A 17084-nucleotide genomic window follows, 5' to 3' on the forward strand; every position below is an offset into this window, starting at 1 on the left:
AATTCTTTCACTTTCTCGTCATAATAGCGTTCAGTTAGATATTTATCCTTTAAATGCTTTTGAAATTCGTTCTAGGTGATCTTTTCTTCATCAATTTTATTTATTGTCTTGATTTCCTTCCACCAGACGGTTGATATTCCCCTCAACTGATAAACTGCCAATCGTGCCTTCAGTTTATCAGTATATTCATAAATTTGGAAATATTTTCCCATATCAATTAACCTGGCTTCCGCAACTTCTTCATATCTCCCTCATAAAGGGAAGGGTTTATTTTCTTAAATTCTCCTTGTAGTTCTTCCTGTGGCTCTGACTTTTGCTTCTTAGTTTTTCGCTGGTCAAATACGTTGTCTGAACACCCCTCATCTTCCTCCCTATTTCTTTCAACGGATTCAATGTTTTCTTCCCTCTACTGAGCATTCGGGGTCTTTTCCCGATCCTCCACGCTGGGATCTGGGTGATGCTAATTTTGTCAGTTGGAGAAACTCCTCAAGATTCTTTCCTGCTTTACACATAGGCATTCATTATCTATTCTCAAACTAGTCATTTATGCACGCAATTGCTGCAACTTTTTGAGTAATACTTCATTGGCTTGCTGAGATTCTTCGCCCAGCTGAATCCACATATCTAGGTTAGCATTCACATAGGTTGTTCCAGGTGATTTAGGTGGTCTTGAGTTCCTCTGCATGTTGAACTTACTGTTCTTTTGTTGATATGATCCCTTTTCTATTATCTGTTTCACACATGAATAGTTTTAATTAACATTTAAGCACACAGTTCCTATACTTAGCTACTCCTAGAGGGCCTCAGTGTACGAAACTTGGCTCTGATACCATTTGTAACATCCTAACGACAATTTCTTATATAATTTTTTTTATATACATTACTGTTATCAACCTAGGTATAAATCCACAACCTAAATATACATATTAATTATTGAAATGAATACAATACAAAGATAAAAGTTTACTCTGTCAAAATATCTGTACTTCAAGCTTTATTAAGCATGTGGATAGGTGACGATGGATTACTCTTCTATTACTATCACACTTAATTAACATTTAGTTATATGTGATTGGTTCTGCATGAACCAACGCGTGGTGGAAAATGTGCCTAAGGCATGGCTCCGATGTCCCATCTTGCAAGGTGTCTTAACTCAAGACCGTTGATCTGCTTCCCTCAATCCAACGACATGCACAATCTCAAAAACTGATACCCTCCTTGACTTCGTGCCCTCAGACCCTGGATGGCTCATTGTTGCTCCTACTTGGCCCTGTTTCATTGTTTTGCTACGGCTATGATTTCCTCCAGTGCTTTCTCGGACAGAAGGTATGCCTTGGATTGCTAGAGGTTGAAAGGGACTCCATTGACTTACAGGTAAGGTTCGCATTTTGGGTTCTGGTTGATTTTAAAAGCTCGGTAATAAGAAATATAGAAACCCTACGGTTGTCTTGTTATAAGCTATGCTAAGTTTTATCATTGTTTTGCAGGTATGGGCTCGGAGGAGTCAGGGTTAGCTGACAACAGCCAGCTCCCTACCGCACCAAAGAAGAGGTATAAGGGTTTACCATAACCTTACAACCTGTTCACTTCAGATTTACTATTGGTTTCTTTTCCTCTTATTCGCTCCATACTTAATTTAACAGTAACCCTCCTTGATCTCTGCAGATTCCTTTCTGTGGCATGGAATGTCGTGATAATAGGTAAGGGCACTAAAACTCATTGTCTATTTGCTATTCGCCGGGAGGTTTCACCTGAATCAGCTATTACTAACGCCTTATGACCCTCTTGTGCAGGTAAACACTGGTATGGAAATCTAAAGCTTTTGGTCTACAATTTCCAAGGTTGTATGGGCTTATACACTCCTGATTCTTGTATAGGTTGGCATCCTAAACTTATAGGCTATGTATTCCTGTCGATACTGAGTTTTGCTGGTGGGTTTTACTCTCTAGGGTTTTTAATTTACATTTTGCAAGCCAGACATTACTGTCCATCTATCTCTGCAACAAGCTTGATTGTCAATTACTGAATATGAACCTTGGTTTAACGATTGTAAGGGTATTGAAATGTTACTGTTCTTGAGACTCAAAATTCTCTTTTATGTGCCTCACAAGCTATACAGCGTCGTTGGACAATTATTCATGTATTGCTAAGTTAAATTTGAACTATTAGTTTTCTCTAATTGGTCATTATAATGGTTGTTGTAATTATGCTAGCTAGCGGTTGTTGTTTGTTTATTTAGTTCGATGTATAATGCACATGTTTTATTCTTGATGCAAGGGTTTCGTGCATTTCAGTTATATTCTAGGTTATGAAATTCCAGGTGTTGTGATCTTATTTTCACCTGCACCGTATTTTCGAGTTCATTTTCATGTAAATGGATATGCTGAACTATATGTGAGGCTTCAACGGAAATTCTTGGAAGTTTTTATTATATACTAAACATTTTCATTTATCTTCGTTGTGAATTTTATGGGAAAAGTGATATTTTGAGATATTACAATTAATTAGCTAATGATTACATTGATATATTTTATTTCTTTCTTTCATCGAAAGGAACATGGTTTGACATGTAATCAGTTATTTGAAATATATTTCCGTAATCTTTTGAGAAGGATTTTTATAGATCTATATATTTCCTATCTAATGAATTACGGTAAAACTCAGAAACTCGGCATAGAGGTGATCCCTCTGTTTTTGTTTCTTTGTTTAATTTGTTTACTTATTCTGTAAGAGAGAAATAACTTCTAAAATTCATCATTCTCAATTGTCTTCTAGGGTTTGATTTATACATCTATTGGTCATTTAAGTCATAATAACTACAATTTGACATTCATAATATACTCGCATACTACATATTTAATATATGATATTTCTAAAATCTTGTAAATAGACTAACTCAAAAACTGAGACTTTCCATATTACTTACTTGTTACTTTGCAAGAAATAATGTTAAAATAATACTTTCCAGAAAGTCTCTCCTCCCAGCCAATAGTTTGGCCATCACGTCCAAACTCCCCTGAGCACTTTCTTCTTTCCATGCTGTAAATTATCTAGTTACAGTCAGTACTAATGGCCTTAGGTCTACTATCCAACCTTCAATTTTTACTCTTGGTTGACTGTCTTGAGCAAGTTTCTCCCACTGGTTTATTCCACCCAGCTCCAGGAGCCTCCTCGTTTGCTCTATAGGGTAACCACCCCTTGGCAACTGTTCTTCTAAATGAATAAAAAAAATATTTAAAGTATTACCACCTATAATCTAGGTAATTGTCACATACGTTTCTTGGTTCCTTCCAATAATAGTTCATATTCCTTATCAAATTAAATAAAATTTTAAAATATCCTTTTTGTGAAACAAACATAATAAACATCGTGGAGGTGTTACATATAATTTGCTAAATTTAACTTTATAATGTGATATCCATAACAAAGATTGTATTTAAATATATAAAAATTATTGTAAATATTAAATGTTTACACCATTATTAATTAGATTTGATTTTTTTCTCATTTTATTAAAAAAAATATTTTTTTAAACAATTAAACAATGAGTTAAAAATCTTAATTATAACCTTTGCGGAAGGGAATACAAATGAATATTTATCTCTCTCTTTTTGACAATAATTCATAAAACAATTGCAAGCTATAAAACTTACAATACCAGTAACATAAATTAAGAAAAAAAAAAAAAAAAAAGTCTTACTGATTCTTGGTGCAAAAATCGTACGCGGACTTAGCTCGAGTGGTTGGGAGTGCATTATTAACCTCCCCATCTGGGTTCAAAAAGCCAATGACACGAAAATAAAAAATTTTGTTTGATGACACAACAATGATGCATCATGATGTGATGGATGTTGATATATTCGGGCTTTCTCTTAGGGCTACACCCCTCTGAAAAGAAGATTCTTGGTGCAAATTAAGATGTGATGGACGTTGATATATTCGAGCTTTCTCTTAGGGGTCCACCCCTCTGAAAAAAAAAAGATTCTGGGTGCAAATTAAGATGTGATGGATGTTGATATATTCGGAGTCGTCTAACAAGGCGGAGGAATTGCTTGGACTGCCAAAAGTGGCCAGAATCCAGGCAAAAAAATTTCAAAAAATCTTGTAGACACAGTGTTTGAATCATGTTTTTGACTGTGGAAATGGATTCAACACTATCAAAAATGTCTAGAACACTTAAAATTTTGAAGTTTAGCAACTATACCTTAAATTTACAAAATCCTTGCCGGATTTTCTCTAAATATAACTAGAATTTATATAACTTTTCGGGCAACTCCTCCGCCTCGTTAGACTACACAGATATATTCGAGCTTTCTCTTAGGGGTCCACCTCTCTGAAAAAAAGGTTCTTGGTGCAAATTAAGATGTGATGGATGTTGATATATTCAAGCTTTCTCTTAGGGGTCCACCCCTCTAAAAAAAGGTTCTTGGTGAAAATTAATTTATTTAACATGTAAATGAATCATTGATAACATTTTATTCATAAATTTAACTTACAGATGAATGTCAGATCTCCTTTAATGTTCATTTCAAAAGACCACGCCAATTTGGTGGCCTCCGGGAGATGAATCCAGATCTCATTCAATTCTGCCATGTAGCCTATGTGAGTTGTCATTCAGTCCTTGCTGTTTGCTGAAGGTGTAGACCATTTGTTCAAATCTGTGCTTTGACTTTTACTCCCGCCTGTGTGGGGTCATTCGGACATACTCAAAATAGTGTTCAAACAAGAGAATTGATATCGACGCCATACCTATGGAGGGAACCCGACCAACTAAAATTATATAAGGAAATGCTTAAAGGGATTTTCAAATTCATTTATGTGATCAAACTCAAGTCCGGAGAAGTTACAAATAGCCCGTGCGCTTCTCAATCAGAGTAGTCTACCTAGGCGGATGAATTACCCGGTTTCCGTCGTCGCCCAGAAAATTTTCCGGCTCCGACGTCGGCAATCCCTCCACCCTCCACCACCCTCCCCTAGCTCTGCCACCCTCTGTCCACCACTCTTCCTAACATTTCTTGACAGATCAGATCAGAGCTGGCAATCCTGACATTTCCTGAAAGATAGGATTGGAGCTGTAGTCGTCTCCATTTCTGAGTTGAATATCGGGATTACAATAGCAAGTTGTTCATAGTAACTAGAACCGTCATGAATAGCATCATTTCCAGCAAATCTTCGAGCAAGGAACTCAGGAAAAAGCTTTTAGGCCTCAAGCCTACTATTGATGAAATCTCTAGGAATTCTTCTGAATCAGAACCCTCATCTCACAGAGGCTCGTCGTTGAAGGACATGCAAGCCCAACTGCAACATGGCCTTCACCTTGTGAAGAAATTAGAGAGAATAAGCAATTTTAATTTATATAGAAGATATCGATATGGAAAGAAAATCCTAAAGGTAGAAAAGAATGTCAATGATTTTTTGCTCACCCAAGGCCTGGCAGGCCTTGTACTCAATGTCCACAAGCTAAACGTGGATTCCAAGGCCTGTGAGGAACGATTGAAGCATATGGAAGAAATGGGTCGGCATATAATAGATAGCGTTAATGCCAAGATGACTAAGGATTCCGGTTTCAATTCCTTCATGCTTCATCAAATTATTACAGGCCAGTTATTTGAGACCTCCATTGATGAGTACTATGATACTGCAATGGCTAAACAACCTAGCAATAGCTTCAATTCCCAAGTCCCGGATATGCCGAATTTCATAGTTGGTTTAAATAATCTTGTGAATGATGTCAAACAAAGCCTAATATTTCAATATGGGGTTAATGTAGTTGGGGTAAAAGGTATGGGAGGAAGTGGCAAAACCACTCTTGTGCTAGCCCTTTGCAACGATCCCCAAGTCAAATGTTAGAGCAATTCCCTTTTTGAATTTTCACTCCAAACTTCCATTTTATTGCTTCACTTTCGTTTGTAATGCGATTTTTGTTTGCAATTTTCAGATTTATTTCAGAACAATATAATTGTCATTACTGTTGTGCATTCTCCAAATGTAAAGGGCCTCTTGGAGACTATGTGGGATAAGATAATTGGTGGCAGAAGGCCTGATTTTCAGAGCATAGAGGATGCACACAACAAACTGAAGAATAATCTTAGTTTAAAAGGCCATCCAAAAAATTTGGTAGTTTTGGATGATGTTTGGTCAAGATCAAATGTGGAACAGTTGTTGTTTGAAGTAGAGGGAGACAAGACAATTATCACAACAAGACATGATTACACTATTCCGATTTCAAATAGTACCCGTGCGCATAACATACCCATGTTGCAGAAGGCTGATGCCCTGTCACTTTTATGCTTTTGGGCCTTTCGACAACCTTTGATTCTAATGACAGAAGATGAGGATATTGTTAAAATGGTATGAATTAGACCCTGATTGTTTCTCTATCTCATTCTTCACGCTTTGCATCCGAGGATAGCATGTTGAATTCAGATTGATTTTTTGCCCTTTTGATGGAAATAAATTGTTTTATGTAAGTTTAAAATTGTAATTCCTGTGATAGAAGTGCAGGAAAAGTTTTAATACTATGGATTTATGTAGAAAAAATAACCCAATGTTTAACTGCACTATATTTGTAGGTTGAAGCAGAGTGTAAGGGCTTACCACTTGCCCTCAAGGTTATTGCAAGATCTTTGTGCGGTGAGCCCCGGCCCGTTTGGGTTTACACCCGTGGGATGGAATGGCAAGATGCTTTTGTGGTCTTGTTAGAACTTGCAAGTCGTAATCTACTAAACCTCACAAGCTACCCAGGTTAAGGAACTTGTTTAGATTTGCTACCTTTCATAAACTTGTTTGATTGTTTTGCTCTGTTCATATTTGTATCTATACTTAATTTATTGTGCTTGTGGCATCCTTTGATATATCATGAACTTTGCATAAAATTTGAGGCAAAAACATAATATGAGAAAAATTAACTATAGCAACAATTTTAGGCTTAATTTTTTTTACATGATTTATTAGAAATTAGGAAGGTAGGATTAGTGTGTTAACCAACGGAGATAAGAGGCTTTCGAGTTCACTCCTCTTAGTTAATATAATTTTTTGATGTGTCAGGTGTCAGGCCATCTCATTTGGTTGTGCCTCTGAGCTCTCTTTTTCTCAACATGATGCGATGCGAGATTTAGCATTCCGTTTGGCCAACCAGGATAGTACCATTCATTGTAAGAGGCTTTTTATGCCTAGCAAGGAGGATAATATTCCCACAAAATGGCTTACACTCAAAGATCAGGCATCTAAAGCTCAATTTCTTTCAATTCATACAGGTCACTACTGAAACTTGTTTTCTTTAACTGCCTACACATTGAATCATTTTTTTATCAATCTACTTATGTTCCAAATTTATTAAGATGTTAGATAAACATTTTTTATCAGCATAGCATACTAACTTTTACATTTCTGGGAACTGTAGGTCCAATGGAAGAGCAAAATTAGTGTCAAATAAACTTTCCTGGGGTGGAAGTATTAACTTTGTTTTTCACTGCCAGTTGTTACTGTCTTCCAACACTTTTACGTACCATGCCAAAACTGAAGGTTGCTATAATATACAATTACAGTTCTAAGTGTTCAACACTTCATGGGCTGCCGAGCTTCCCTGCATTTCCTCAAATAAAGTTTGTACTACTAGGGAGGTTGATTGTGTCTCCTCTTTATGAGTATTGTAGATCCTCAGAGAGCTTGGAAAAGTTGTCTGTATGCCTATGTGAGGGTTTGGGTAATATGAATTTATTGGATAAGGGACATGACTTTCCAAAGTCTCCAAAATTTCAAGAAATTAACTTTGACGACTGCAGTGATTTGGAGGAACTGCCTGGAAACATATGCAATTCAACTTACCTCCAAAAATTATCTGTCACTAATTGTCATCTTATCCAAAAGTTACCGATGACTTTGGGAGGTTAAGGTCACTTAGGGTGCTGAGATTGTCTACATGCCCAAGTTTTTCAATGCTTTCTCCTTCCATTTGTGCACTTTAGCAACTCGAATTTCTTGATATTTCATTATGCAAGTCTTTGAAGGACCTTCCCATGGAATTTGATCAGCTATCAAACTTAAAAATTCTGGATATGAGGGAGTGCTCTGGACTGAAGAAGCTGCCTAAAGCATTAGCCAAACTAAGATCTCTCATATCTATAATCTATGATGAGAGCACTGAACGATAGTGGTTGGCTATCAAAGCCTCTACCATGCCTAATCTCATAGTTGAGGGAACGTTTTAATTTGGATTGGCTTGATGATTGAAAAAGTTCATGATGCCTCATCTTGGTTGCTTCAACGCCTTTTATTCAGTAACTTATGCTAGTGAATTGCCTAAATTTGAATAGAACAGAGGATTGCTTCTAAGATTGTATTTGATGTACAGGTATTATGTTCTTAGAATTTAGTGTTGTTGAGGTAGCTGAGGATGTTCCATGTTTTCTCAATTAACTTGTTTGTACATTACTGTATATATTCATACATTTTGAGTGCATGAAGTCTTTTGAGAATAAATTGGTAGTTACTGGTTTCTCAATTTACTTGTTTGTACATTACTGTATATATTCATACATTTTGAGTGCATGAAGTCTTTTGAGAATAAATTGGTAGTGACTGATTTGAACTTCAATATTTTGGTGTCTTATAATAGCAAACAAGTACTTAGTCTTAACAAATCAGTAACTTGTTGGAGAACTATGCTTTATTTGAAAAAGCTGATGATATAATCTTATGAATGCAAAGGGTCATGGCCACTATTAACTATGATTGAATTTCTACTGATGCTACAGATTACTTATATAAAACATATTATTAGATGCTACAGATCACTTATATAAAACATATTAATAGATCAGAGGTGATAAAATCCCTTAGAAAAAGCTTAAGTCCTCTCCATCAGATCTCTATTAAATAAATCGATAATCAAATAAAGTCTACTTTGTTGCCTCAACCGTAACTACTTCAAGTGGTCCAAGATCTGCAAATTCCATTTGGGTATGCTTTTTCTTCTCTAAGTTGTGTTAACTATGTAACTAAGTTTTCTTTTGAGGGTTCATGGTTCTATCAAACTCACAAACAACTCCATGTGGGTTCCATCGGATCTCTATTAAAGAAATCAATAACCAAATAAAGACTACTCTGTTTTTCCAGCCATAACTGCTTCAAGTGGTCCAAGATTTGCAAATTCCATTTGGCTATGCTTTTTCTTCTCTAAGTTGTATTAACCATGTAACTAAGTTTTCTTTTGAGGATTCATGGTTCTATCAAACTCAAAAACAACTCCATGTGGATTGCCTTGTGTGTGTTATTGGCACCCCCCTTTTGTTGCGAGGAGTGCAGTAGGTAGTGTGGCAGCCCCCCTTTGGGGTATCGACCCCCTATATGGGATCTAAGGCAGCGGCTCAGGAATTTTTTTTGGACCCCATATTAGGTGGACAGACATACCTATGGTTTTGTGCATCAGGGTTTACGATTTCAGTCATTGAGGTCTCAATGGCGTGGGGAAAGGTGTGTGAATGGTGAAAGATCATTGAATTTTTGTCAATTTATTAGGCCAGAGTAGTTCAGATTAAAATCGAAAAATCTCTGCTTTTCCTTTGTCTTCTTTAGTGTGTTAATATTTAGGAATTATAACAATTGTTCTAGTTTTCGAATCTAACCCTATATGACATTAATAAAATAATACATATTACATGATGTCTTAGTGTTTGATAATGTCCATGACATGATATAACATGAATAGAATATAATAATGTGTATTACATGATGGCTAATGTATCTTAGTTCAGCCTACATTGCCTTGTGACCAGGATTGTAATTCTCCATTCTAAAGTTATACAACAACTTTGTAGTTACAGAGTTGGATGGGGAAATAATGATTTTGTGCTTCCCTTGAAAACTTGAATCCTTTGCACTAGGCCTCTCAGACCCCACATTGTCAAGTAGAGGGTTACAGGAGCTCACTTTTGCAAAAAAACAAACCAACACCGCAAACACAAGTGAAGTTCACTCCAAAATTGCACTGAAATGACTTATGATTAAGGGGAAATCTGAGGTAGGAAATCCACAGAATCCAAAAACTAGAAACAGTTTGAGGGGATAACAATTTCAATATATATAAAAGAATAAACCAAATAGGATAGAACAAACCCTAACCCTTTGAGATCTCATTTGCATGTTTTTTTTATTATAGAACAAACCCTAACCAATATAATTATGTTTTCTTTATCAAGGTAGAACAATATTTCTATTAACGAAAAATAACATAGTAAATGATAAATCTTAAATACCATCATCATATGTACACTGATCAATCTAAAATAATAACAACATATTATATTGAAAATAGATAACTTAACCACCACATATTAAGCTTCTTCCATAAAAGAGTTAAAGTTCTTGAAATAAGTCATATCCAATCCATATAAATATGGAAGTTAATAGGGCTATATCGCAAATTTAACGACATCCAACGTCCATGGTCACTACATATTGTGTACAGAATCCTCCTGCAGCATTACTTAGCATAGGCTTTCTCTATATCAACATTTAGACAAAAACACAACACGTATTTGCCATATACTATAAAGCTGAACAGGCTGCAGAACAAAATATAGATCCTCCACTACTGTAGCTTGTTTTATTTATATCAACCTTCCTCTGCATACATCGATCATGGAAACTCATATCGGTAATGCTAAGGTAAAAAAACAAGATCCTCAGAGGATATGCAACTTTTACTAATACTGTCCATCATTGCAAATTGCATGTAAAACAAACGAAGTACATTACTAAGATTATACATCCTTTTTTCTGGTAATACAAACAAGGGCATTGCTAACATTGTACATTCTTTTCTGGTAATACAGGCGTAGGAATAACTAATGTTCTATACAGATGAAGACATAGCTAATATTGTACATCCTCTTTTGCTAATACAGACGATGGCATTGGTGACATTGTACATCCCATTGAAATTATTAATACTGGTTAGTTTGCAAATTCGAAGGTAACACAAGCACAATAAATATTCCAAAATACATTATTCCAACATTCAAACATACACACTAAACAACACTACTCAATATCCTTGCCTAAGATGGATTTATGCTGGCTTAGCTACTTGCACATAACAACCAACCGGTTCTCATAATACTAATCTACAAGTTCTCATAATACTAATTTTCTTGTCCTTTCTATTGATAAACTTACAGAAATGATGCTACTTTCAATAAAGAGCTTGAAAGACAACTTGTTATTGTTAGATTGCTTACAATGGATGGGCTGGAGCTTCCATTTTTGGTTGCTCTGTTTCTTCCACTCAAAGAGGATGAGTTCATTTCCATCACGTATTCCTCCAACATGGCCATCTGCAGCTTTCGCATCCATATTCAAATTAATGTTTTTCACAGGCCTCAGACATTGATACCCATTTCCAACATCTGCACTTAAGGTACACAGAACAGACTGCTTTGCCTTGTCATGATTATAATCTACAAGTATATCTATTCAACAACATTCAACAAAAACTATGGATTAGGGGACCACCATTGTAAATAGCTCTGTTGCAGCCCATAATGCCCAAGACCCTGGAATTCCGAAAGACTTCTCTACATATCCAGAGGAGAGGTTATATTAAACAATGAAACTACAAGGAAAAGGGAAATAGAAAGTTTTACCTGGTCCCATTCTTTATCCCCATGTTTCAGAGCATGTCTGGTGGCCTTGTTCACCAAGGCAAACACTGGGAAGCTAGCTTCATCCTTGACTCGAAGTCCCCATGAATCTACTTTGATCCATTGCTGACAAAAGGTTCCATCAAATAGGGGAATAAGGATAGTGATCAATCATCAATTATTAGATGAACAAATGCTTTCAGCGAGCTTCAAATAAAGTAGCTCAAACCGATGAACATACCTGATGAGGATCATGTGGGTTTTCCAGCGCAAGCACTGCAACATCACCATGAGCAGCCAAGAAAAACTCTGGGTTGGATTCACAATGGATCCTAACCGTATGTCCTTGTGGCTCGACATTAGCTTGTGGTGGATAGAATGAACTCTGCTCACGTCATGGTGGATGGACTCCTTGTGAAGTACCCACTGTTCAATTTACTAACAAATATTAAAAATCGGCACTCACAAATTCAAAAGCCATTTTAGAACTGTCATGGCTTCAGTTATCAAGAGTCTCAAATTGTACACAACATCACATAACAGGCATGAATCCATACATACTACTTTCTAGACACCACCCATAATAGAACTCCTTCCCAACATTTCTTTTTAATCCTTGACAGTTTCCCAAATTAGATAAAATAATATAGTAATAGTTTTGTTAGCATATTAGTATGGATCATATAACTTACATATTGGGCTGATCTTCCACTTCCGACTCTCCTTCTTGTTCCACTTACACAAAACAATCTCTGCTCCCTCACGCAGGGCTACATGATGCTTATCATCTCCAGCGCTAGCATCTAGATTAAGATGGGTGTTGTGGACAGGTCGGATACATTGGTAACCCTTACCCACATCGGCACTTTGGGTGAAAAGGATATTTTAACGGTTTAAAACAGATAATCCGAGGTGGAGATTGAATTTAGGAGCAAAATTGAAAGCAGAAAACTTGGGTCAGCCAATGTCAATTGAAAGAATCCAGTTACAGAACCTAACAATGGATGGGAATTGAAATCCTAGTTTAAAATTTGCGTTATGGATGCTCTTCTTCTCTGTTTATTTTTTACCTTCTCCGAGCTGCAGAGCGGAGGAATTGTAGAGCAGGAGGTGCCGAGTCGAGGAGGAAGGTGAGTGAGCAGCACGTGGTTTCGCAATTCCTCCATTTTGAATTGGAAATGGCTTTAACTCTCTGTTGCGACAATTCCAGGTCTGATCTGATCTGTTAGGAAATATTTGGATTCCTAGCTCCGATCCGATCCATCAGGGAATGTCAGGAAATGAATGCGGAGCGGTGGACGGAGGGTGGCAGAGCTAGGGGAGGGTGGCGGAGGGTGGAGGGATTGCCGACGGCCAGAGTCAGACAATTTTCCGGGCGGTGGCAGACACTGGGCAATTCCTCCGCCTAGGTAGACTACTCCTTCTCAATCTTCCTCCATATTGCACTTTTATCAAACTCAAGTCCAGAGAACTTACAGATATGTCAAATGAACTGGAATGGGTAGTTAAATCGGTGAATACGGGGTAACAAAATGATGGAAATCCCCATAAAATTCTAAGCAAAGAAGAATCATAGCAGCGAATTAAAAAACAATTATAAAAAAAATCAAACTACATCGCCAATCTCGAAGGAAAGGGAAGAGTCTAGCTCAAGGAAGCACTTTCTAGTGATAATGCTAGTCCAAAAGACGCAGAGACCAATCAGTAAACCAATGATAGAAGGTCATGTGTAAAATTATTGAACAAAAGGTTTAAATTACTGTGGTTATGTATTAAATTGTTGGGAAATATTGATATGTGAAGCTAATTTGCAGTAAACATGAGAGCACTTCACCATGCAGGTTAGGTGGTTAATATTAAAAATTATAAAAATTAATTAAATTATAGTTTTTTTATTATTATTATAATTTAAAAAAAAAAAAGTATGTTTAATTGTGTATATTTTTTTTTTTTATTATTGATATTTTTAAAATTTAAATAATTTTATTACAATAATATAGTTTGTCAATATCACATGTTAAAACAATGATAATTTCTTTGAAAATGAATTTGTCCATATTATATTTTTAATTAATTAATTTAATTAAAAAGACAAAAAAAAGTCTACTTTGAAAATAATTTTTAATGTTCAATTTGAAAATATTACTAAAAATATTCTCCAATATTTTATAGAGATTAAATTTCCATTATAAATATTTACCATCCACTTAATAATTATTAATAATTTAATTAAAATTATTAAATTTTTATATTAAAATAAACTTATTATAAATTAATATTTATTTTTATTTACCAACCATTTAATTTAAAATTATACAATCTAAAAATATCAATTATAAATCACCAATAAAACTTCTCTAAAAAAACACCATAAGTCACCAATAAAAAGTGAAGCGACTTCTCTAAAAATAACATCAAACATATGGAGCATTAATTCGTAGGCCTAACCATCGTAAATGACATACAATTCTGACTTCCACTGAAAAGCTATAAAAGAGTTGACGTCCATTGCAAGTGGACAGTAACCAAAGTCTGTAACGGAATTGCTACGGGATCATTACATTGTTTTGTCGGCTGAAAGTTTTTGAAAAATAATTGCGTGGACTCAAATCAGCCGACGAAAGTCTAAATTAGATTGTAGCGGGGAATTAACATCATCAAACTAATTTAGAAGAATAGTATTAAAAACAGAACATATTATACCTTAAAGTTTAAATTAATTTTCTAAAACCCTTCAACTAAGCACAATGTGTAAAGTGAAACTATAGCCATTATAATCACAATAAACCAAGGGCAAAGACCATTGTACATACATGCGTGAAGACTACTGTACAATTATTTTAAAAAAAATTGCATACCCAGAGGAACCCGCTGTGGTTAAAAAAAGAGGGAACGGTGCGTAAAACCCCATGGAAACTGCAGAGCTTTCTTTTCATTGAGGTAAAAAACACATGAATGCTTGAAGCAAGATGATTAATAACTAGGATGCATCAAAACTAAACATGAACAAAATCCACCTAGAAAGCAAGGAAGAATACACGAAGTCATCCTGGTGTCGCTTTAGAGAAGTGCATCTGCCATTGCACAATGAAAAGAAACAGAGTAGGGCTCTGTTCAAAACCCCATAATACTAAATTCCATAGAGTCGAACCTTTAGATTTTACCATCTCCTTGTAATGGTTATTTGATCCATCAGTCCCAGTCACGCCCACTCATTTGAATTCGCTTGATATTGATTAAACCTTCATCATCCCTTCTGCAGAGATCGACCTGGAATCCCAAACGTTTAGGAAATGGAAAAGAACAGACCGGGAAGAATCAAATCAAAGTCCAAAAAGCCAAAGATTAAAAGAATGCACAAACCAGAAAAACAAAAAATAAAATGGGAAGCGCAAACAGACCAACCATGCATTGATTAAGGTAAATCTAAGTAAAAGAACAAAAAAAAAATATGAGAAGTTTAGAATCAAATCCTCAAACCACGAAATATCGACAGTGCTATCCTCTCAGAATGAAACAAAAACCCTACAATCTCGCGTCACGTCGCCGCTCCTCTAGTTTTTTCTCATTTCGTCTCCCGGCCAGCGAAATCAAATCGCTCATATCTCCCATCTAACAAGCGCAATAACCAGAACGAATTCCAATATATTTCCAACATGTTTATTATGTTTGAATAGTACCGTTATATGGGCTCCGTGATGCGCAAATAGTACCGTTATATGGCAAATAGTACCGTTATATGGGCTCCGTGATGCGCCCTTTTGAGTTTTGAATTTTTCCATAGGTTGGGCATTTTAATTAAATGTTCTTTTATATGTTATTTTTCAAAATATTTTTTAATTAAATATTCATATATGTTTTTTTAATTATATGTATTTTTTGTTAAATTTTAATTCGTCGCAAATTATTTTGAATAATGATAAAGTAAACCATCATGTAGACCTAACTAAATGGTTCTCTTTTCCACCTAAAAGCTTGACCACATAGCGAGACACATATGTTCAAATTGTTGTTAAATCAAGCCTACATCCCAACTTTGATTTCAAAATATCGGGAGAACCACAACGAGGACCACTTTTGCTTCTGTTGTCCAACCAGAAATCAAGGAACGCTGCGCATTACACTTCACTACTTTTATGTTACCAAAAATACATTTCACTTTATTCTAATGCGAAAAAAATTATATTGGCGGAGCATCAAATGACAAAATCAAATAGGTTTCAATAGTTACTATTTTTAAAATTTATTTTTATTTTAAACCATTTGTTTAAATTTTATTTTAAATAATTTAAATTGGAAAACCTACCATTATATTACAATATTGTTATCATATTGAGCTGTAAGGTGTCTATGAATACAAGATATAAATTTAAATTTCATTTCCAAACATTAACTTTTTGGTTTATTGAATGTGAATTTAACATTAATTTAATTTTTGTATTATTTAATTTGATTTTTTTTACAATTTTTTAAAATATTAATTAATATAAAATTATTTTAATTTTATTTTTATAAAGTTTTTAAAAATATCAAAAATGGCAAGACATAAATTTTGTTTAAGTATAAAAAAATTACATAAATTTCAATTTTATATAGATCTATATTATTTATATTATATATAAATTTTATAGTTTTATATATCTAAATATTCTTATTTCTCAATTGATTAAAATTTTTCCATACATATAATTACACATATAAATATATTTTTTAATTTAATTTTTGATGTGTTATGCATAATTATATATGAATTTTTTTAAATAAAAATTAAATTTGTATATATTTATTAATTTAATTTAAGATAAAATTTTAAAATATTTTGATTATGAATATTAATTATCACTATCTATATTTTATATAATATAGTATCTAAATTATAAATTTCTTATTAAAAAAATTATCGATAAAAATACAAGATAAAAAACTATATTAAATTATCATATTATTTTTATTTTTTTAATTTAACAATATTGTTTCTTTTTATTTTCGGTTGAAAGTCTTTGAAAAGTAAATGCCAGGACTGAAATCAGACAACGAGAAAATGAGTTGACCCCAATTGCAAGTGGATAGTAACTAGAGTCTACAGCGGAATTACAGCGGGATCATTACATGGCTTTGTCGGTGAAAAATAATTGATAGGACTCAAATCAGCCAACGTAAAATCGAATTGACATCAATTGCAAGTTGATAGTAAGTAGAGTCTACAACGGAATTGCAACGGGATCATTACATGGTTTTGTCGGCTGAAAGTCTTTGAAAAATAATTTGCAGGCCTGAAATCAAGCAACGAAAAACTAAACGAGATTGTAGCGGGAAATAACATCATCAAACTAATTTAGAAGAATATCATTAAAAACAGAATGTATTTATACGTTAAAGTAATTTTCTAAAACCCTTCAACAACCACAACGTGTAAAGTGAAAGTATAATCATTATGAACCC

General features: G+C 34.6%; 1 protein-coding gene, 1 long non-coding RNA gene and 1 pseudogene across 3 annotated transcripts; 1 reads left to right on the forward strand and 2 right to left on the reverse strand.

Annotated features, from left to right (window-relative positions):
- Positions 1-5145: 5145 nt before the first annotated feature.
- LOC149235120 (putative disease resistance protein At4g33300) lies at positions 5146-7118 on the forward strand. Its single transcript, XM_089368465.1, has 4 exons — positions 5146-5782; positions 5939-6351; positions 6573-6744; positions 7048-7118. The coding sequence occupies exons 1-4, from the start codon at positions 5146-5148 to the stop codon at positions 7116-7118; spliced, it is 1293 nt and encodes a 430-aa protein (XP_089224591.1).
- A 3164-nt stretch (positions 7119-10282) lies between these two features.
- On the reverse strand, positions 10283-11459 carry LOC149235121 (uncharacterized). Its single transcript, XR_016268264.1, has 2 exons — positions 11241-11459; positions 10283-10626 (listed from the first exon to the last, which is right to left on the reverse strand). It is a non-coding gene; the product is annotated as an uncharacterized LOC149235121 (long non-coding RNA).
- A 117-nt stretch (positions 11460-11576) lies between these two features.
- LOC149235122 (ricin B-like lectin R40G2) lies at positions 11577-12808 on the reverse strand (annotated as a pseudogene). Its single transcript, XR_016245871.1, has 4 exons — positions 12713-12808; positions 12335-12518; positions 11884-12068; positions 11577-11768 (listed from the first exon to the last, which is right to left on the reverse strand). The product of XR_016245871.1 is annotated as a ricin B-like lectin R40G2 (transcript).
- Positions 12809-17084: the final 4276 nt, after the last annotated feature.

Source organism: Pinus tabuliformis, chromosome 8, assembly GCF_031772625.1.
Source record: "Pinus tabuliformis cultivar Carrire ecotype Pingquan chromosome 8, CPIR1, whole genome shotgun sequence".
NCBI lineage: Eukaryota > Viridiplantae > Streptophyta > Pinopsida > Pinales > Pinaceae > Pinus > Pinus tabuliformis.

Coding starts and splice junctions, on each gene's coding strand:
- LOC149235120 (XM_089368465.1), top strand. CDS start 5,146: ATGAATAGCATCATTTCCAGCAAATCTTCGAGCAAGGAACTCAGGAAA. Junction 5,783..5,938: donor TAATGTAGTTGGGGTAAAAG/GTATGGGAGGAA, acceptor TGCAATTTTCAG/ATTTATTTCAGAACAATATA. Junction 6,745..7,047: donor AAACCTCACAAGCTACCCAG/GTTAAGGAACTT, acceptor TTGATGTGTCAG/GTGTCAGGCCATCTCATTTG.